Source organism: Scyliorhinus canicula, chromosome 22 (assembly GCF_902713615.1).
Source record: "Scyliorhinus canicula chromosome 22, sScyCan1.1, whole genome shotgun sequence".
Classification (NCBI taxonomy): domain Eukaryota; kingdom Metazoa; phylum Chordata; class Chondrichthyes; order Carcharhiniformes; family Scyliorhinidae; genus Scyliorhinus; species Scyliorhinus canicula.
In genome coordinates, this window is record NC_052167.1 from 21473606 (window position 1) to 21495947 (window position 22342).

The 22342-nt window shown below is 45.9% G+C and overlaps 1 protein-coding gene across 4 annotated transcripts in view; it reads right to left on the bottom strand.

The window, feature by feature from the left end:
- LOC119956043 (A disintegrin and metalloproteinase with thrombospondin motifs 14-like) overlaps nt 1–22342 on the bottom strand; it is a 180686-nt gene that overhangs the window by 12214 nt on the left and 146130 nt on the right. For all 4 annotated transcript variants that reach the window (XM_038782814.1, XM_038782813.1, XM_038782812.1 and 1 more), the window contains 8 exons: nt 22016–22149; nt 20868–20991; nt 12404–12484; nt 11962–12125; nt 8606–8771; nt 4540–4672; nt 1964–2171; nt 1052–1181 (listed from right to left, as the gene is read on the bottom strand). In XM_038782814.1, coding sequence (XP_038638742.1) covers nt 1052–1181; nt 1964–2171; nt 4540–4672; nt 8606–8771; nt 11962–12125; nt 12404–12484; nt 20868–20991; nt 22016–22149 — 1140 coding nt within the window. The remainder of the gene's footprint in view (nt 1–1051; nt 1182–1963; nt 2172–4539; nt 4673–8605; nt 8772–11961; nt 12126–12403; nt 12485–20867; nt 20992–22015; nt 22150–22342) is intronic.

Sequence of the window (22342 nt, forward strand, 5' to 3'; positions counted from 1 at the left end):
AGCAAGTTAACGTTTTATTTTTTCACCCTGCGATGCAATGTGTGAAATTATAAAACAGCTGCGTAAATGGTATGTTGACCTCCATTGTGAGAGGGTTTGAGTTCAGAAGCTGGGGGTGTCTTACTGCAGCTGTACTAGGCCTTGGTGAGGCCGCTGGGGGGGGGGGGGGGGGGGATCTAGAACCAGGGGACACAGTCTCAGTATACGGGGTGGACCATCGTGGACTGAGATGAGGAAATATTTCTTCACTCAAAGGGTAGTGAGTCTGTGGAGTTCTCTACCACAGAAAGCTGTGGAGGCCAAGTCACTGACTGCATTCAAGAAAGATATAGGTATTATTTTAGATTTTAATGGCATATGGGGCTATTGGGAGAAAGCCACGATCATATCGAATGGTGGAACAGGCTCGAGGGGCCGAATGGCCTCCTCCTGCTCTTAGTTTCTGGGTTTAAAACCCAAAAGTTAAACGGTCCCAAATTAGCACCTCCAGGATCTTGGAAAGGTTGGCATGAATGGTCAACGTGCCCTGCACGATTTTCTGCCCACTGATTTTAATGGATAGAAAATCACCGACATGGTTGGCCGACCTTCCCATGGAATTCTCACTGTGTGCTCCCATCAGGGGCTGGTTTAGCTCACAAGGCTAAATCGCTGGCTTATAAAGCAGACCAAGCAGGCCAGCAGCACGGTTCGATTCCCGTACCAGCCTCTCCGGACAGGCGCCGGAATGTGGCGACTAGGGGCTTTTCACAGTAACTTCATTGAAGCCTACTCGTGACAATAAGCGATTTTCATTTCATTTCATTTCATCACGCAACGGTCTGCTTTGGCAGTGCCAATCCCTAAAAACTACCTCCGGGCAACTGTGTGCTTCAAAAGAAACCCACAAGGAAAAAGTGCTGTTAATATCTTGGCGTTTCTGTGAATTCATTGCACGTAACGGTCAGCTGGCGATGAGCGCGGCGGTCTGAACGACGCTGATTTTGAGAGTCCCAGTCAGAGAACAAGATCAATGGAGACCAACACACTCGGAATGTGCCCGTGTCCTTACCGTTGCACTGCATCACTTTGCACATTTGTACCGTTTCAGGCTTTTCACCTTTGCAATGGCTGATGCCGTTATCACTGCTCCGACACACCACCTGCCGTTGCTGTATGCCTTCTCCACAAGTCACAGAGCACTGGGCCGAGAAAATCAAGAGCAGAGAAAACAAGAGTGATGCTCTGGCACGCGCAGCATGAATCATAACTGTGCACCATCCCTCAAGATCATTTACCCTGAGCGTGATACCATCCGTTTGAATATGGGGGAGGCGGTGGCGTCGTGGTAGCGTCACTGGACGAGTAAACCAGAGACCCAGAGTTCGTGCTCTGGGGACCCAGGTTCAAATCCTGCCACTGCAGATTTGAATTCAATTAAAAACAAAATCTGGAATTAATGATTGCCGTTTAAGAAAATCCCCATCTGGTTCAGTAATGCCCTTTGGGGAAGGAAATGTGCCGTCCTTACCCCCGTCTGGCCTACATGTGACTCCAGACCCACAGCAATGTGGGTGACTCTTATCTGCCCCCTCAAGGGCAATTAGGGATGGGCAATAAATGCTGGCGTAGTCAGCGACGCCCACCTCCCGTGAACGAATTAAAAATAACTTCTGTCATAATTTGTCTGTTGATGCATCTATGAATATATGTGGCAGAAACAGGGCAGTCAGTCACTACTGGGCAGCCTCTTCCCATCCCAGTTCAGCTAAAGCAGTCAGCACACCCATCTATTCTCCCTTGAGGTGCATCGCTGGCTCGACAACTCCACGTGATTTCTCATTCTAGCAGTACTTTGGGTTAAGAATTTTCTCCTGAATTTCTTTTTGGATTTCTTAGTAACTATCATATACTGATCGCCTCTACCTTTGGGCGGAAACGTCTTGAACAGTTTGAAGGAATAAGTTCCACGTTGCCCACGTACCTGAGACCAAGCTCCCGTCCGCCACTGTGCCGGGCATGTCGCACGGCTGCATGGCCTCCGACTGTCAGGGCGGTCTCCAGCACAGTACTTGGTGTGCACTGTTCTATTGGCACCCTTGTTAAGATACTGGACACACTGTACAACTCTTGTTTGGAATCCTACTTTTCCACACGTTTTACTGCAAGATCCCCATTCCTCTGTTAACCACCTGCCACAGAAACAGAATTAAACATTAAATCAATCATTCAGTATTGAAAACCAGTATTGCTTCCTGTGAATTAGCGAGCACAGCATTACCTCGGACGTGTTTCTCCCAAATCTTTTTGGGTCTCCGGCAGGAAACGGGGTACGATTCCCACCAGGTGGATCAGCAAGATCCAGATTGCAATCAGCTCACAATTAAATTAGTTTGGAGGCCGGGTGATTCGCGCCATGGGATCAGATGAAGAACGGGTCGCCGTTTTTAAAGGGCTGATCTCAGAATAACACTACAGACCTCCCAATCGGTGGCAATGCCACCCCCCCCCCTTCAAACCCAGCCGCAGGGCAGTGCCAGGGGCAGACTGGAAAGGCACCGCCAGGGGGCAGAACTCAGACAGAGCAGCTGCTCTTTCGAGGAAGGACTTCAGAACAGGGGAAACCGCCGCAGGAAAAAAACTGTGGTTAGAAACAACACCTGCTCTTTCTGGGAAGCGCTTCGGAGCAACGAAAAAGCCGTGAAACGCAGTTAGAAAGAACATCATTGTGGTCACTGTTTGCCACATGCTCCCCCAATGCAACCTTGATGACCTAGCCGGGCTCATTCCCTTGTACTAGGTCCAGTATGGCCCCCTCTTTAGGCTGACTATCCACATATTGTTCCAAAAACCCTTCCTGGACACACAACAAAATCCTCACCATTTAGAGCCCTGGCCCAAAGGGATTTACAGTCAATATATGGAAAATTAAAGTCTCCCACTACATCCTATTATTTCTACATCTATCTAGAATCTGCTTATATATTGGTTCTCCAAATTCCCGTGGGCCGTTGGGAGACCTGTCGTATACCCCCATCAGAGTGACTCCCCCTTCCTGTTTCTGAGCCCCTCAGCCATGGCCATCACCGACTGTGTCATGCCTTGGATACATTCAATAATAATAATAACTTTTATTAGTGTCACAAGTAGGCTTATATTAACACTGCAATGAAGCTACTGTGAAAAGCCCCTAGTTGCCACACTCCGGCACCTGTTTGGGTTCACTGAGGGAGAACTCAGAATGTCCAATTCACCTAACAAGCACGTCTTTCAGTACTTGCGGAAGGTAACCGGAGCACCCGGAGGAAACCCACGCTGACACGGGGAAGAACGTGCAGACTCCACACAGACAGTGACCCAACCGAAGTTCCATCATACCCGTGGTCCAAATTCCCAACTGATCTATTCACTATTTATGGTGGTGACTTTTTCCTCGTCTGGCTACTTTTATTGAGTTTCTCATCATGAAACTATTTAAGGATATCTCAAGTTTGTTCATGGTAAATACAGTAGTTACAGTTTCATCTTGTTAGGTATGCCTGAAGAGATCGTATCAGATAATGGACCACAGTGGCATGGACAGAGTGGATAGTCAGATGCACTTTCCTTGGGTAGGAAAGTCAAGTACTTGGGGACATAGGTTTAAAGTGCGTGGGGAAAAGTTTAGAACAGATGTGTGAGGCAAGGCTTTTACACAGGGGGTAGTAAATATATGGAATGTGCTGCCTAGGAAGGTAGTGGGAGCAGGTACGATAGCGGCATTTTAAGGAGCATCTAGACAAATAGATGAATAGAGTGGAAATGGAAGGATACGGACTCCATAAGTGCAGACGGTTTTAGTTTAGGCAGGTACCATGGTCAGCACAGGCTTGGAGGGCCGAAGGGCCTGTTGCTGTGCTGTATTGTTCTTTAGTACACTGGAAGACTTTTTAGGAAATCTGCTCAAGAGAGGAAGCACTTCAGAGTTAACGGACCGTGAACAGCTTTAAAATCAAACAAAGCTCATCCCTCCTTTGAAATAGCTTGGACCTGTCAATCAAGAGACCCGTAAAAGGTAACGGACGGTGAAATTGAATGTAAACGATGCAGTTCATAGCTTTTAAGCTTCTCGGAAAGCTCAGAGGCTTGAAAAAAGTTAAAGGGGAAAGAAATTGAATGTGAAAAAGGAACTTCAGAGAAGACTTTTACATTCACCTGACAGATCATTGAAAATGACATGCTGGAAGAGAGTTTCAAGATTTTGAAGGCTAAACAGGGAAGACTTGCCATACGACCCCAATCCCAGGAAAGACCCCCGACCTGAGCCCCTCCAGCCCTGCCCAGGTCCCCCCCATCTCCACGTTCTTTGAAAGACGCCCCAGTGTCCTTGATGGCTGGTCCCTGCTTTTAGGGATCCGTAAAGACTTTGGTGAAAAATATCAAGCCGAGAGTAGCTTTAGGATTTCAATCTGCTCCTTTAAAAGTTGCCCTCTACAGGCACCCGTCTGAGACCATTTGTAGAAAATCTGTTCCCAATCTCCCAGTCAGCTCAAAATAGATGAACAACAGCATTGTGCTTACGATGGTTGTGTGCACTCGTGAAGATTGCAACGTCTCCTTATAGGCTTTGGTTTATTGTTGTTGTCACAGAAATTCCTATGCACCATCTTGCTATCGCTCTTTCGTCTGCAGCCGTATTTTGTGTACTGTACGCCTGAAAGCATATTTACAATATTAGCAATGGCATCAGAACAATCTGCAAACAAACACTAAAACCTGGGTTTGGAGCTGTGTTTATAGTGGTACGAAGACACAGTGGTGCCTCACAGTACCAGGGACTTGGGTTTGATTCCCGGCTTGGGTCACTGTCTGTGCGGAGTTTGCACGTTCTCCCCGTGTCTGCGTGGGTTTCCTCCGGTTCCCTCCCGCAAGTCACGAAAGAACTGCTTGTTAGGCGGATTGGACATTCTGAATTCTCCCTCCGTGTACCCGGACAGGCGCCGGAATGTGGCGTCTAGGGGATTTTCGCAACAACATCATTGCGTTGTTAATATCAGCCGACTTGTGACAATAATAAAGATTATTCTCTGCACTGTATAACACACCATTACAGGATGGCACAGAATTCAGAGGTAAATACAGGTAGGTTCTGTGAATTAGTCTTTATTTGCAAAACAGGGAATGCATATCTGGACTTTAGGAATGGAGGCAAGCTCAATGTGGTGTCCCTCTGCACCTGATTTTCTGATCTGCACTCTCCTCTGTGTGTACTGTGTGGCATTCTGCTCACCTTAGTCAAGGGTCTTCCCCGAGAACTCTCAGTTTTTCCCAAGCATAATGGAGAAGAACTTAGAATTTGGTCATTTTAAAATTAAGTTGGGAAATTGTATTACCAGAATATTCGTACTTTGAGTCAAAATATCTCCAAATCTGTTACAAAGTCCGAAAGCACAGTCCTTCCAGATTTAACCCCCAGTCCTAATCGAATGATTACCGTTGCAGCCACAAGATTGAGATGGGATTGCTTCCTTCCATAGCTGCTTTTTGTACAACTCTGTTGAGGAGTTCAGGACCAACAGAAACCATGTTGCAATTTTTCAGACTATCCTGGTTTGAGCCAGAGAGTGAACAGATGTATCAACGTACTTCATTGGGTTGAGGCCAGGCAGTATCTTTCAGCCATCAAATATTAAAGTTATTATAGATTACTTGAGAAAGTCTCAAGTCATGCCCTCCTTTGTACAATTTTTTGGATCGACAATGGGGCCTGCAGATAATTCTTTAGGGGCAGGATGGTGACAATGGGTCCAAGCAGCCAGCTCTCTTTTTGACAGATTGCTACTTATCTTTTCACGGTATCCCTCTATTAGAACATAGAACATAGAACAGTACAGCACAGATCAGGCCCTTCGGCCCTCGATGTTGTGCCGAGCAATGATCACCCTACTTAAACCCACGTAACCTGTATACCCGTAACCCAACAATCCCCCCATTAACCTTACACTACGGGCAATTTAGCATGGCCAATCCACCTAACCCGCACATCTTTGGACTGTGGGAGGAAACCGGAGCACCCGGAGGAAACCCACGCACACACGGGGAGGACGTGCAGACTCCACACAGACAGTGACCCAGCCAGGAATCAAACCTGGGACCCTGGAGCTGTGAAGCATTGATGCTAACCACCATGCTACCGTGAGGCCCCTCATTCGTCTCAGAAAATACAGCCAAGACGCACTTGCAACACTGCAGTGCCACTGCAAAGCAGTTTTGTTTCACACCAGGGAGTCTCAAACTTCAGTGTCAAAGTCGGATCACTTCTAAATTCTGGACTTACATAACTTTAGTATCTGTGTAAGTTTGCAATTTACTTGAGCCATAATTGTCTCAAATCCCATCATTCTGTCGGATCCAAACACCTTCACTCCTAAATTATTCCATAACTCCTCAGCCCTTTAGTTTAGAAGAATGAGGGGAGATCTAATTGAGGTGTACAAGATGCTAAACGTTATGGATAAAGTAGGCTTGAAGTAGATGCTTCCTCTTGTGGGACATTCTAAAATGAGAGGTCATGGGGCGAAATTCACCGCAGACCTACGTGACGCCCATTTCCGGCGGGTAAAAGCGGCGCCGGTGACTCCGACGTCGCGGGCTGCTTTTAAGCCCTAAATCTCCGTTCCCGAAAGGGCCAGCAGCGGACTGACGCGATACGCGTCAGTTTCACCCGCTGCGGAAGTGGCGCGTCGGTTGATGTCGGGCGACATCATCAACGTCGCCCGGCGTTTGGGGGGGTGGGGGTGGGGGGAGGGGGGAAGAGTACCGGCGTTTGTGGGGGGGAGGGGAGAGTACCGGCGGGGGTAGGGGTGGTGGGGGCCATGGGGGGGGGGGTTAGGGTAGGGGTGGGGGGTAGGGGGTTGGGGTAGGGGGAAGCGGCGTGCAGGGGGGGGGGGGCGACGGTGCGTTGGCCCCGGGCATCCATTGGATGGGGGCATCAGCAGATCTTCCTCAAGACTCCCCTTCCTCCCAGCTGCCTTGTCTTTGTTTGAGAGAGGGAGAGAGAGGGAGATTGTGGGGACAGACAGAGAGATAGAGACAGAGAGGGGGAGTCCCGTCCGTCCTCTGGCTGAGAGCAGGGCTTTGGTGAGTATATTGCAATCTGCCTAAACCCAGGAATATTGCCTGGTTAGAATGCAGAGGAAAATGCTGGGATCCCGGGGTGGGAGATGTGTCTGGATTTGTCTATTTCAGCTTCAGCCTCTGCGATTTCAGGTCAGTTTCACAACAACAGGAAAAACGCGCGGAGAGAGAGGGAAAAACTTTTGGCAAAGTTTCTGGGTTCTGCCTTTATAATTCACAGCGCAGAAAGGGTTCTGCGCTGTGAATTATCAAGGCACCTTTTCTAATCCTGGGGAGAAACAACCTTTTGAAGAGTCTGAGGAAATAAGCAGGAATTTGGATTAATTCTGCCTCCCCACCCCCTGGGCCTCTTTCTCCTCCTTTCTCCTCCCTCCCCCTTTCTCCTCTCTCTCTCTCACATTCTCTTCATCCTGCCTTTGTTCCAGAGCTATTTGATCCCCCTGTGCACTGGCACAGATTTACAGTGCGGTTTAGGTTCTGTGTTTACCCCAGGTGTGGGGGCGGGGAAAAGAGGGATGGATGAGGTTAGATGGAGGATGATTTGGGAGTGGGGTGGGGGTGGTTCAATGCAGTGCCCCTGAGGAATGCCGAACCCTCCCTCTTTTCCACGGGTCACGTCGGCGGGACTTCGGCCCATCCGGGCCGGAGTATTAATCACCGTAAAAATTAAATGACATCCCGCCGGCGCCAGCTGTTCTCCGAGGCTGCCGGCGGGATTTGAACTACGCCGTTTAATGGCGGTTTGGAAAATTCAAAACATGGCGGGAGCGGGAATAACGCCGCCGCCGGCCGATTCTCTGACCCTGCGTGGGGTCAGAGAATTTCGCCCCATATTCTTAGAATAAGAGATAGCAAATTTAAAACAGATTTGAGGAAAAACTATTTCTCGCAAAGGGTTGTGAATCTGTGGAATTTGCTACCCCAGAGTGCGGTGGACGCTGGGACAGTGAGTAAATTTAAGGAAGAGTTAGACAGATTTTTAATTGGTAATGGGTTGAAGGGTTATGAAGAACGGGCCGGACGGTGGAGTTGAGGCCAGGATGGGATCAGCCGTGATCACATCGAGGGGGTTAGGCTCAGGAGGCTAAATTGCCGACTCCCGCTCCTGGGTCATGTGTTCAAGGGAGGAGATGCTCTGGCTGATTTCGCAATCCAGCTCTTGGTCTGTAACGTTGTAGGTAACAGATGAGGAACGATCAGCCATGATAGCATGGCGGAGCTGACTCGATGGGCCGAATGGGCTAATTGTGCTCCTATATCTTATGAACTTGTGAATCATAGAATCTACAGTGCAGGTGAACAGTGCTGTTACAGTGCAGATGAACTTTAGATGAAAACGTGCCACTTGCACTTTAACTCCCAACTTGCATAAAACCTAAATCTGGAAAATTCTGACAGGTTACGATTTTAAAAGAAATTGGAAAATCCTGTTTGCAGTTAAGCGGAATTGGGTGCAACATATTAATGAACATGCAGCAGCGTGCTGTTACCCATGTCACTGGCAACAGACCTCCTCCACAGGCTTTCGAACACTGGGACCAGCTCTTTAATGCCCACTCATAAATTTCAGTCTCTTCCAGGAGTACATTATTGTTGCCGATCACGGGAAGTAGGTCTTCGTGAATAACATACTTGTACATTAAATTTGATTTAACATCTTCACCTTGCGGGCTAATCTGAAATAAGAGAAATGCTCTTCCATTTAAACAGGCTCCAATAAATCCAGAACATTATCGTATTAATTTTGTGCAGCTGAAAAGTACCTTTTCCTGAATCGAGTTAACAAAAAATTATAATTCTCCATATTCTTTCAACATTTCTCGTCTGGCCATGGGCCAAGCTTGGAAGTAATTTTTCCGCTTATTTTCAAGAAGTAGTATTATTATCAGATTTACAAACTGTGCCACAAGTATAAGCTCAAAGTTAAATATTGAAATTCCTAATGCAATTAAAATATCTTTGGCGTGGAGATGGCGGCGTTGGACTGGGGTGGCCACAGTAAGAAGTCTTACAACACCAGGTCAAACAACAGGTTTGTCTCGAATCACTAGCTTTCGGAGCACTGCTCCTTCCTCAGGTGAATGAAGAGGTGCATTCCAGAAACACATATATATATATATATATATATATAAATATAATGGAACACACGTGTCGTACATAGAACAGTTAAAGCAAGAGAATTTACATCTGAGGTAAAATAGTGAATGCGAATCTTTGCTGGCAATTAAGTCTTTACAGGTCCAGATGGAGCAACTGGAGAGAGGAATAATCATAGGTTAAAGAGGTGTGAATTGTCTCAAGCCAGGACGTTGGTAGGATTTTGCAAGACCAGGCCAGATGGTGGCGGGGGGTGAATGTAATGTGACATGAATCCCAGGTCCTGATTGAGGCCGCACTCATGTGTGCGGAACTTGGCTATAAGTTTCTGCTCGGCGATTCTGCGTTGTCGCGCGTCCTGAAGGCCACCTTGGAGAAAGCTTACCCGAAGATCAGAGGCTGAATGCACTTGACTGCTGCAGTGTTCCCCGACTGGAAGGGAACATTCCTGCCTGGCGATTGTCGCGCGATGTCCGTTCATCCATTGTCGCAGCGTCTGCATGGTCTCGCCAATGTACCACGCTTCGGGACATCCTTTCCTGCAGCATATATGGTAGACAACGTTGGCAGAGTCACACGAGTATGTACAACGTACCTGGTGGGTGGTGTTCTCACGTGTAATGGTGGTACCCATGGCGATGATTGCAGAGATTGCCATGGCAGGGTTGTGTGGTTTTGTGGTCGCTGTTCTGAAGGCTGGGTAGTTTGCTGCAAACAATGGTTTGTTTGAGGTTGCGCGATTGTTTGAAGGCAAGTAGTGGGGGTGTGGAGATGACCTCGGCAAGATGTTCATCTTCACCGATGACGTGCTGAAGGCTGCGAAGAAGATGTCGTAGTTTCTCCGCTCCGGGGAAGTACTGGACGACAAAGGGTACTCTGTCGGTTGTGTCCCATGTTTGGCTCCTGAGGAGGTGGTGCGGTTTTTTGCTGTGGCGCGTTGGAACTGTCGATCGATGAATCGAGCGCCATATACCGTTCATACGATCTTTCAGCGTCTGTAGATGTCTGTTACGCTCCTCCTTGTCTGAGCAGATCCTGTGTATACGGAGGGCTTTTCCATCGGGGATGGCTTCTTTAATGTGTTTAGGGTAGAAGCTGGAGAAGTGGAGCATCGTGAGGTTGTCTGTGGGCTTGCGGTAAAGCAAAGTGCTGTGGTGACCGTCCTTGATGGAGATGAGTGTGTCCAAGAATGCAACCGATTTTGGAGAGTGGTCCATGGTGAGTCTGATGGTGGGATGGAACTTATTGATGTCATCGTGTAGCCGTTTCAGTGATTCTTCACCGTGGGTCCAAAGGAAAAAAACGTCATCGATATATCTGATTGCGAAATCCTACCAACTGTCCTAGCTTGAGAGAATTCACACCTCTTTAAACTGTGATTATCCCTCTCTCCAGTCGCTCCGTCTGGACGTGTAAAGACTTAATTACCTGCAAAGACTCGCATTCACTATTTTACCCCAGATGTAAATTCTCTCATTTGAACTGTTCTATGTAAGACATGTATGTTCCATTATATGTTTATACATATGTTTCTGGAACCCACCTCTTCATTCACCTGAGGAAGGAGCTGTGCTCTGAAAGCTAGTGATTCCAGACAAACCTGTTGGACTTTGACCTGGTGTTGTAAGACTTCTTACAACATCTTTGGGAGCAGTCTCAAATGCCAAGACTAAAATTAAGATATGCTGACACACAACCACGAGCTTTGAATTAGAGTTCCCTTCTCCCTTAGAACAGTTTAAATAATCCAACAAACGAGCTACTCCATGGACGTTAATAAGAAGAAACTTGGACTTTTAGATTGCCATTCACATCGTCAAGACTACCCCAAGCTGATTAACAGCCAGCAGCTTGATACTCTCACACAGGAAATGGCGCTGAATTGTAAAGCACCAGTATGGAAAAAGAGGAAGGGAGTTGGATGACATACTGAATTTCCAGTCAGTATAGGCATCATGGGCCAAATGACTTCCTTCCTTACTGCATAATTCCATCAATGAATCAAAACTTAACAATGCTTCCAAAGGTCATTTAAAACTTTCACTGATATCAACATGGAAAAGGGGAGATAGTGGACGTTTTATTGTAAAGGGTGGTGTATATTCCAGTGCATTACATTAGGAAATGCATTCACAGAGGATTTTAACCTCGCTCGCTATTGATGGGATTTACCACTGAGATGTTTGTCTTTGCCTCAAGACCTATTTGATGCGCTCGTATATGTGTTTATTGCCCTCTTAAAAATGGCGAAATAGGCGGCACGGTGTCACAGTGGTTAGCACTGCTGACTCCCGGCGCCCAGGACCCGGGTTCGATCCCGGCCCCAGGAGTTTGCACATTCTCGCAATGTCTGTGTGCCCTCACAGCCCAAAGGGGTGCAGGGAGATGGATTGGCTACACTAAATTGCCCCTTAATTGGGAAATGTACAAAGAAAATTGAGAAATGCGCCCATTGTGAAGACTGGACCATAAAAACAAGGGGGGGGGGGGTGTTCCCAGGTTTGATCCCACTTTGTTTTTGAGTTCACTGATCACCATGTATGCCCCCCGCAATGGTAATGGAGGGGAGAATTAGCTGAAATCTTGCTAATGGTTCCTCCCCCCCTCCCCCCCCCATTCTCAATGTTTAGATTGGCATCCAGACATCAGAGTGAGATATTGGAGGAATTATACCTTGGAGTGAACTGGCACCTTATGGGGGGGGGAAGAGAAGAGGGATTGGGGTAGGAATGTTTCAACAAAAGATCATTTAATAATTGCATAACTTACAAAAACGAGTATGCTGTTATGCAGCGGGCCACTGGATTTAAGAATTTCCTTGTCATTTTCTATGGAATACTCCCATTCCAGACCCATTCCGATAAACATTTTTGGCTTTGACCTTTCACCTTTGGCATTGAGAATGAAATTACCAGTTGCTTGATTCTTCACAGCTGTTGAGAAAGTATCACCATCACAGGGGGAAAACATAACCATTAAACGCCCAACATAACGTATCTTAAAAGTTATGCGTAATGTTTCAGCTGTCATAATTTGTTTTCAACATAAGGCATAATGAAAATATCATGCAATGTTTCCCAAAATAAGAGTATCCACGGCAACTGATTTCCTCTGAAGTTTAATTCTCAATTTGTTTCAATATAGCAAAGATTACGGAACTCTTTCCAGAGCTAAATATTGATATGCCATTAGATCCTTGAAATAAACTTACAAATTAGATTTGTGGACGGTTCTGTTTCTTCGATCTGAACATGCCTCGCTCCGGCTGGCAGTTCAAACATTTTGAACATCCCTGCAAAATATGGGACATTGGAATTAATCACTTGAGCAATGCTTCATTTTTGATTTGAAAACTGTAAAAGTTACACAATGTTTCTGAGTCCAGGGGTTGCTTAATATAATTGTAGTTTATCTGCGATGTGAAACCCATGTAAATTATCACTCCGCTAAAATAACAAGACAGGAGTGTCTTAGATACATATAGATACATAGACGATAGTAGGAGGAGGCCTTTTGGCCCTTCGAGCCTGCTCCGCCATTTATCACTATCATGGCTGATCATCCAACTCAATAGCCTAATCCTGCTTTCTCCCCATAGCCTTTGATCCCATTCTCCCCAAGTGCTCTATCTAGGCGCCTCTTGAATATATTCAATGTTTTAGCATCAACTACTTCCTGTGGCAATGAATTCCACAGGCTCGCCACTCTGTGTGAAGAAATGTCTCCTCATCTCTGTCTGAAATGGTTTACCCAGAATCCTCAGACTGTGACCCCTGGTTCTGGACACACCCACCATCGAGAACATCTTCCCTGCATCTACCCTGTCTAGTCCTGTTAGAATTTTATAAGTCTCTCTGAGATCCCCCCCATTCTTCTGAACTCCAGCGAAAACAATCCCAACCTAGTCAATCTCTCCTCATATGACAGTCCCGCCATCCCTGGAATCAGTCTGGTAAACCTTCGCTGCACTCCCTCGAGAGCAAGAACATCCTTCCTCAGAGAAGGAGACCAAAACTGCATACAATATTCTAGGTGTGGCCTCACCAAGGCACTGTTTAATGCAACAACACTGCTCCTGTACTCGAAACCTCTCGCAATGAAGGCCAACATACCATGTTGATGTCATAAGAGTAAAATTATTAGAGGCATCACTGTATAGATTATAGCGTGAGATGTCCTTTTGAGCGAGTGTGTTATGAGATGGTCAATTGCATTAGCACACTGCCCCTCTCAACTCTGTAACCTGGCCTTCAATCCAACCCCTGATGAATCGATCTTCCATGTGACCACAATGATAAGTTAGTCTGGGAAGTTGTAATCTAATTTCACACAAATCCACACATAATTGTCCGAATTTTGCCACGAACAAAAATAATCTTACGCAGCCAGGTCATAAAGCGATGCTAGGCGATGGAATTAAGTCTCATGGTGGAGCTACGTTGCAGAGGCAGACAATACGAGGGGCAGAGATATGGTCAACTGTCAAATGACCTGATATACAAGGAAATAATTTAATAATAATCTTCATTGTCACAAGTAGGCTTACATTACCACTGCAATGAAGTTACTGTGAAAAGCTCCGAGTCGCCACATTCCGGCGCCTGTTCGGGTACACAGAGGGAGAATTCAGAATATCCAATTCACCTAACAGCACGTCTTTCAGGACTTGTGGGAGGAAACCGGAGCACCCGGGGGAAACCCACGCAGACACGGGGAGAACGTGCAGACTCCGCACAAACAGTGACCCAAGCCGGGAATCGAACCTGGGACCCTGGAGCTGTGAAGCAACAGTGCTACCAACTGTGCTACTGTGTCGCCCATAAACAGATAGCCAAGGTTAAACAATTTACTTTGGAAACCTCAGAACTGGTACGTGATGAAATGAAGAATATACTAAACATTTTGATCCCTCCTCACCTATTTCAAATAATTCAATTAAAAGTAGATTGAAGGAAATTGAAGTTCCAGCATCTAATTTTTGAAGATTTTGCTTTTTAAAAAAAATTTAGAGTACCCAATACATTTTATTTTCCAATTAAGGGGCAATTTAGCATGGCCAATCCACCTACGCTGCACATCTTTGGGCTGTGGGGGCGAAACCCATGCAAACACGGAGCGAATGTGCAAACTCCACACGGATGGTGACCCAGAGCCGGGATCAAACCTGGGACCTTGGCACCATGAGGTCGCAGTGCTAACCCACTGTGCCACCGTGCTGCCCGAAGATTTTGCTTTTTGACTGCCACCAAACTATTAAGAGACAGTCAGGAGTTTGTCCAAAATACTCCAGCCTTTAAAGTATTCCCCAGGTTTCTTCCCTGGGGAAAGTTTTTGGCCTAGTGTCATGGACAGAATGTATCTGCTCTTTTCCTTTGCAAGATCAGTACGTTTTGTGTGGAAAGAGCGCATCTTTTCTCATCCTCAAGAGTGTTTATTCCAATTAAAAATTTCAGCAGTAAGCTTTTGTGAGTTTTTAAAAAAAGATGATTACTTATTCTCACTCGCTTACACCAGATCACACAACATCACACCATTGATCTCACACACAGGCAAATATTATTTACAGCTAAAGATAGTCCACTTTTACAGATAAGTTAATTCAGTCTCTGATTTATGATTTCCAATCTCCCCCATGGCAGGCCTGTGGCTTCTCAAATGGATTTGATAATTTAATGTTGATGTGAGGGTCATTTAAAGCGAAGATTTCAAAGCAGGATATAAGGTTTCTTGTAGTCGAATATCTAGGAGTCAATGCTCAAGTGAACTTTAAACTGGAACAGGTAAAATACTTTGGCTGTTTAAAGGCTTGCAGCTGGTTTCCGAGTCTGATTCTCAGACTGGCCTTGTGTAGTAATATAGGTAGCTTCCAGTAATGTAAATACACCACATTGTGAGAACTGACATCCTTAAATTGGTTTGTCAGCATAATTCTTAAGCCTGCTCTTTTGCAGACAGAAAGAATGTGTACACCCATTGCACCTGTTTCAGCTAAACAAAAAATAGTAACAGCAATTCGTTTGTTCATTGCCCAATTAAGGTCAAACTACCTGGTTTAAATTTCAAATAATGCTCGTCAGTCATTCTACATGGCAACACCTCTACTAGAGGCAACTTGCCAACCAATCAATGTTCTCTTTTCATACAGTATAATCTTATCCCTCCTTATATTGGTACAAAGAACAAAGAACATTACAGCACAGGAACAGGCCCTTCGGCCCTCCCAGCCTGCGCCGATCCAGATCCTTTATCTAAACCTGTCTCCTATTTTCCAAGGTCTACTTCCCTCTGTTGCCGCCCGTTCATATACCTGTCTAGATGCCTCTTAAATGATGCTATCGTGCCCGCCTCTACCGCCTCCTTGGTATTCTTGCCAAGTTTCCTAATGAGTACTGTGATGAGTATAGGGATTTCAGATGTATTGAATTATATGTATTGGTACAGAAAGGGTTTAAAAACCTGGGTTAGTGTGTATGACTGCTGCAGTCCTGGTTTTGAAAATCCTGGTTTGAACGACAGGAAGGCCACTTGGAGTCAGAGATGCAAAAAAAGCATCGTAAAAGTTTGGACAAATTGCCTTTTATTTATTTTACGAGGGCCCCCTGTGGAACAGTTCATTCTAGACACTGTGTTTAGCTCAGTGAGGTGATGTAGTTAATGGGCGGAGCCAAGGGGTTTGAGACAGTCAGGTGTTGAGGTTTTCAGTGTTTTTGATTGGAAGAGGAGCTGAGAAGGTCTGTGAAGGAATACAGCCAGAGATACGGCATTATTCTGAAAGGGGGTCAGGTCTCTTTCTTTCAGCAAACTCAAAAGATCTCTCTTTCTCAAAGTGGAAGTATTGCTGAGTGCTAACTGTATTTAAAAGTGGATTGTAACCTGAGATGGTTTTGTTTGAGTGGGAATAAAGTTAGCAGTTAAGGGTTATTGTGTCACTGTATTGATTAGCATTGTTTAATGGGGTAATTGTAGGCTATTTTCTTGTGCATTGTTAAAGATATTTTAATACTGTGTGAGTAATAAAGTTTGTTTAATCTACCATATCCCTACTTTGTGTGAAATCACTCCTGGAGCAAGGCATCCTTTTCTCACAGTCTGCCAAAATTAAAATAAAACATTGGGGTTTCTGTCCAGTATGATTGTCACTTTTGGGGTCTGGTCTGGGATTGTAATAGTGCAAGACGGAAAGTTTTGGCATGTCTCTTATTTCCCCCCAACCATACTGATGTCAGAAATTGTCAATACAAAAGATCAATTTCCAGATCACTAGTGCATTTTTCCAAGCTATTAAGCCTTTTCAAATGTCTGGAGGGGTAATGTGACATCTATTTTTCTCCTATGCAATGTAGTATTCATGAATTATTGTAGTTTTGAACAAAGGCATTTAGATTTCTCAAAACAAGGTTATAATGGCGGGCAGTATTTGCAAAAGCAGTCTTTGGGCAGGCAAAATTCATCATGTATTGATGAATCATTCACATTTTTGTGCCTCGGGAGATGACAAATTTCAGAAAAGATTTTTCCTTTGCCTCTCGGGAGAATGTGTTTATCGTAAAGAGTTTTGCAATAGATGGGAGTATTTTATTTGCCTCGCTGGTTAAAACAGATTCGGACTACAGAAGGGTTGCAATGTTTTCTTACACTCTGCACGTCCATTCCCAAGAGAGGTGTGCATAATCAGAAATGTGCGGCCAGAGCTTGACATGGCCTGCGATTTATCATCTCAGGCTATAGTCCAGCCTGACCAAATGCCGTTAAGGCGAGCTTTCAGTCTGGTCCAGTATGTCTCCGTACGTATTAAGATTGCCTTCGATTTCACAATTGCAATAGAAACAAGGTTCAACTCCAATTCGCAGTCTACCTTAAAACTGCTCAATGCAAAATGTTTCTTTTGTTTGCGCTGAGGAGGAAAAAGAAACAGAACAATTCCATTTTACTCTTCAACCTTATTCCAACCCTTGTTGGGGAACAAACTAAGAACAGTGGACGGGATTCTCCGATGGTGAGTCAGAGTTTCCGAGCCGTCGTGAACGCCGTCGCGTTTCACGATGGAGCGAACGGGCCGCCGGCAGCATCGATTCAGGCCACGAAAGAGGCCAGCAGCGGGGTCGCGAGAAACGGGGTGGGCGGGACGCCAGAGCGGCGCCGTCATCGCGCAATGCCCGGATGGTTTTGTTGTTTGAGTGGGAATAAAGTTAGCAGTTAAGGGTTATTGTGTCACTGTATTGATTAGCATTGTTTAATGGGGTAATTGTAGGCTATTTTCTTGTGCAGTGTTAAAGATATTTTAATACTGTGTGAGTAATGAAGTTTGTTTAATCTACCATATCCCTACTTCGTGTGAAATCACTCCTGGAGCAAGGCATCCTTTTCTCACAGTCTGCCAAAATTAAAATAAAACATTGGGGTTTCTGTCCCGTATGATTGTCACTTTTGGGGTCTGGTCTGGGATTGCAATAGTGCAAGACGGAAAGTTTTGGCATGTCTCTTTTTCCCCCCCCAACCATACAGGATCGTGAGTGTGCAAGAACCGGAGGGGGATCACTGTGCTGTACCCCCTCACGGTCCATGAGCAGAAGGCTCTGGACCTCGCTGGGGGAGCCGCCACCCAGGAGGTAGCGCCATGCCAGATCGGAGGCGCAGTACCAAGTGAGACTCCCCTGCCTGGCTATACACCCCCACAGGGACGCACGCCAGGGAGGGGAAAGAAGACGGACAGGTGGGCCCTCTTCCGAGGCCAGGGCACAGGAAGCGGATAACGCCGTTGGGAGAATAGCGGGACGGTGTGGCGCGATAATCCGGCGCGGATGCCGATTCTCCCAAACGGCGCGGTATGGGAGAATCCCGCCCTGTGCCTCTGGAACTGTACCATTACCCTACAGCGGGTTGTGCAGACCTGTGATGTGACACAGCACGATATCCTGCAACCATTTTTCATTGTTAGTTTCTTCTCTAAACAACTCTTTAATGTTAATTGCGAGAATATTTCCGGGCTGCGGCTCTGCTCGACTACCAGTGAAAGAACTTTCCCGTTGGTTGTAGCTGGATTTACAATCGTAAGTGTGCAATCAACCAGCAGAGTGTAAAATTGTGAATTATAATTCAGTGACCCTCCTGCTGTTTCCCTTACCCAACACCTTGACATATCCAGAACCCGTCAAGTCTGCAATGAGTTTCCTTGTCAGACTTAAGACACCATGGATGACAACTATGATTGTGTTGTCCCTGTAGTTATGTTTTCAGAATAGGATGTTCTTGTGCCGCAGTAGGTTAGTGTCCGAGCCTCTGACCCAGATGCTCTGGGTTCAAGGCCCACTCCAGGACTGGATGGCATAGGAAGGGGCGTTCATAATGTAGCTAAACAGGTTTGCGAATCAACTTGCAAATCCTTCCAACAAATACCAATGGCACGCAGGAAACGCAGGAGAGATTCATGGTCAGCTAGTGAATTCTCTACCATCACCATCCATAGCTCCAGGTTACAGCATGCATGTAAGAGCAACTCCGATTCCTCGGGGCAGTTAGCTGGATGGCCAGTATGGGCCAGATTGGTACCGACAGCATGGCGTTCAATCCCCATTCCTGCTGGGCTTGATTCGGCCCCTGCCTCCTTGCTCGACAGAGATTAGAACAGGGGTCGGACCTGCCTTCAGGGAACTCCAGAAAAAGAAAATTCCCCCAGAGCCATGAGTTAACAATGCAGAGGTAGGAGTGGGGCATTACCGGATGGGAAGAAAATGTTTAGATGCTCAGGGAAGGCTTGCTGGAGGAATAACCAGTGTCTGGATTTCCGATGATGTGGAGATGCCGGCGTTGGACTGGGGTGAGCACAGTAAGAAGTCTTACAACACCAGGTTAAAGTCCAACAGGTTTGTTTCAAACACGAGCTTTCGGAGCACGGCTCCTTCTTCAGGTGAAGAAGGAGCCGTGCTCCGAAAGCTCGTGTTTGAAACAAACCTGTTGGACTTTAACCTGGTGTTGTAAGACTTCTTACTGTGGATTTCCGATGTAATGGTTTGAAAGTCTCTGGGTCTGGAGAAAGCACGTGATGAACTATTCCCTAAGTTGGCTATTCCAACTCCGAGCCTTGCAGTCATCAGATACTCAAATCATGTCTAGTGGTTTGGTGCACTGCACAGTGGCAAACACACATGTACACACACACACATACATGCACACACACACACACTTGAAAATCTGGAACTCTCTTCCTCAGAAGTCAGAATGCTCAGTCAATGGAAATACTCTTCCTAAATCCTACCCACTTAATATTTCTCTCCTCACCTTCAAGAATTCTCCTCCAAACCCGTTTCTTTGGTCATGCTCTGATTAGCGTTCAATTGGTCACTATCCATTTCTCCCCTATGAAGGGAGTGGCTACCGCCTTAAATCCAAAATTCTTGCGGTTAGGTGAATTGGACGTTCTGAATTCTCCCTCTGTGTACCGAAACAGGAGCTGGAATGAGGTGACTGGGGGCTTTCGCAGTAACTACATTGTAGTTTTAATGTGAGCCTACTTGTGACGCGAATAAAGATTATTATTATTAATAATGTGAGATGTTTGCATTATATATTTTTTTGGCTCAAGGCAATTAATTTGGCGTTGAGTACACATTGTGTTACTTTTTTTTGTAAATTACGGGCCAACTTTGCGTGGTCAATCCACCTACCCTGCGCACCTTTGGGGTTGTGGGGGGGTGAGACCCACGCAGACACGGGGAGAATGTGCAAACTTCACACGGACAGTGACCCGAGTCCTTGGTGCCGTGAGGCAGCAGTGCTAATCACTGCTCCGCCGTGCTGCCCCACACTTTGTATTACTGAACACAAAAGGGACTCAGCTGTTGCCATTTCCGTATTTCGCACTTCAGCTCAGGGACCAGGTCCGCTCGACGATCTGGACTAACTACTCGAGTGTCCTGCTGTGGTTTTGGTTTTGGCAGCTCTGGCTTCAGCAGAAGGAGTTGAGGCTGTTTGTGAAGGCGCACAAAGTAAAACAGTTTACACCGTAAGATAACTGAAGCAGCTCATGTCCTTTAACCCATAAGTAACATAATTAGAGCTCTGGAAAGTATGGAGTTGAATGAACACAAAAGGTCAGCCTTGGCCAAGACCCTTGGACTGATTTTCCAAGTTTATTGTGCAGCAGAGGGGAAGGTTGTCCATCAGCTTTGTCATGCAAGTCATCCAGAAACCTCGGATACATAAAACCTGCAAACAGTGGACAAGTTACTCTCAATTTCCTTATTTACCTGAATGAAATATGTTTGGCGCAAGCTTTAAACAGTGCTGTAAACAAGTAGGAAACTTGGGGCAGCACAGTGGCACAATGGTTAGCATTGCTGCTTACGGCGCTGAGGACCCAGGTTTGAATCCCGGCCCTGGGTCACTGTCTGTGCGGAGTTTGCACATTCTCCCCGTGTCTGCGTGGGTTTCACCCCCACAACCCAAAAAAGATGTGCAGGACAGGTGGATTGGCCACGCTAAATTGCCCCTTAATTGGAAAAAATAATTGGGTAATCTAAATCTATAAAAAAAACAAGGAGGAAACTTTAAGAGTGGGACAGTAAACGCATTTAAATACGTGGAGGTATGTTTCTTTTTGAGTGTGTCATGTGTTCGAGTCGGTCACATCAAACGGGATTGCAGACTAAGACTTGGCAGGCGCGGTTTTAACTCACCCGTCCGTTTGGGAGTCTTGGCAATAGTTCCCTTAACAGTCCGACAGTGTGCATTGTCACCGCCACAGACACCACATTTATCTTCTTGTTTGAAAGAACCAACTTCCTTGTCACAGTCCACAAGCTTCAAAAGGAGAACAGTTCAAAGATGTCAGAATTTCCATCCAGTGACAAAACAGTCAGAATTTTAAAAAAAACTGCACAACCAAGGGTTTAAATAATCACAATTTGTTAAAACAAAACGGCACAAGGACCAATATTAGTCAACTTGCATTTATATAGCGTCTTTAACATAGAGAAATATTCTGAGGTGCTTCACCGATCCGTCATCCAAATCATTAAAGTGACACATTTCGAGGAGCGTCTTAGAACATAAGAACATAAGAACTAGGAGCCAGGAGTAGGCCATCTGGCCCCTCGAGCCTGCTCCACCATTCAATGAGATCATGGCTGATCTTCTGTGGACTCAGCTCCACTTTCCGGCCCGAACACCATAACCCTTAATCCCTTTATTCTTCAAAAAACTATCTATCTTTACCTTAAAAACATTTAATGAAGGAGCCTCAACTGCTTCACTGGGCAAGGAATTCCATAGATTCACAACCCTTTGGGTGAAGAAGTTCCTCCTAAACTCAGGCCTAAATCTACTTCCCCTTATTTTGAGGTTATGCCCCCTAGTTCTGCATTCACCCGCTAGTGGAAACAACCTGCCCGCATCTATCCTATCTATTCCCTTCATAATTTTATGTGTTTCTATAAGATCCCCCCTCATCCTTGTAAATTCTAACGAGTACAGTCCCAGTCTACTCAACCTCTCCTCGTAATCCAACCCCTTCAGCTCTGGGATTAACCTAGTGAATCTCCTCTGCACACCCTCCAGCGCCAGTACGTCCTTTCTCAGGTCAGGAGACCAAAACTGAACACAATACTCCAGGTGTGGCCGCACTAACACCTTATACAATTGCAGCATAACCTCCCTCGTCTTAAAATCCAAGTAAGGAGACCAGAACTGTCTTGAAGTAGGAGAAAGATGCACAGAGGTCTGGGGAGGAAATTTCAGAGTTTAGGGACGATTGAAATTGGGCATGCGCAAGAGGCCATGAGAGGAGCGCACACATCAGAGATTGAACCCAGCGACGAGCACCTACCACACATTCTCCTCGAGCACACACACTGAAGGGATCTTTATAACTGCAGCGTGTACCGTCATGTACAACCTGGTTCATGAATACCACATCCCCGGTTTCCTTGGACTGACAAATTAGTTCACATTTTTGGGCCTCTATAATTTTTTCAATTGGGAAAGAAAGACAAAATTGAGGTTTACACCCAGCGCTGCGTAATAGAAAACATGCAAACAAAGGGTAAAAGGATTAGAAACAGCCGGGCATTCGAGGTACGGGTTCAGCCTTAATTCACCCTGAGCACCTTTAATTTCAGTGTGCTTCCATTTAATTTTTTGAAGAACATGATTT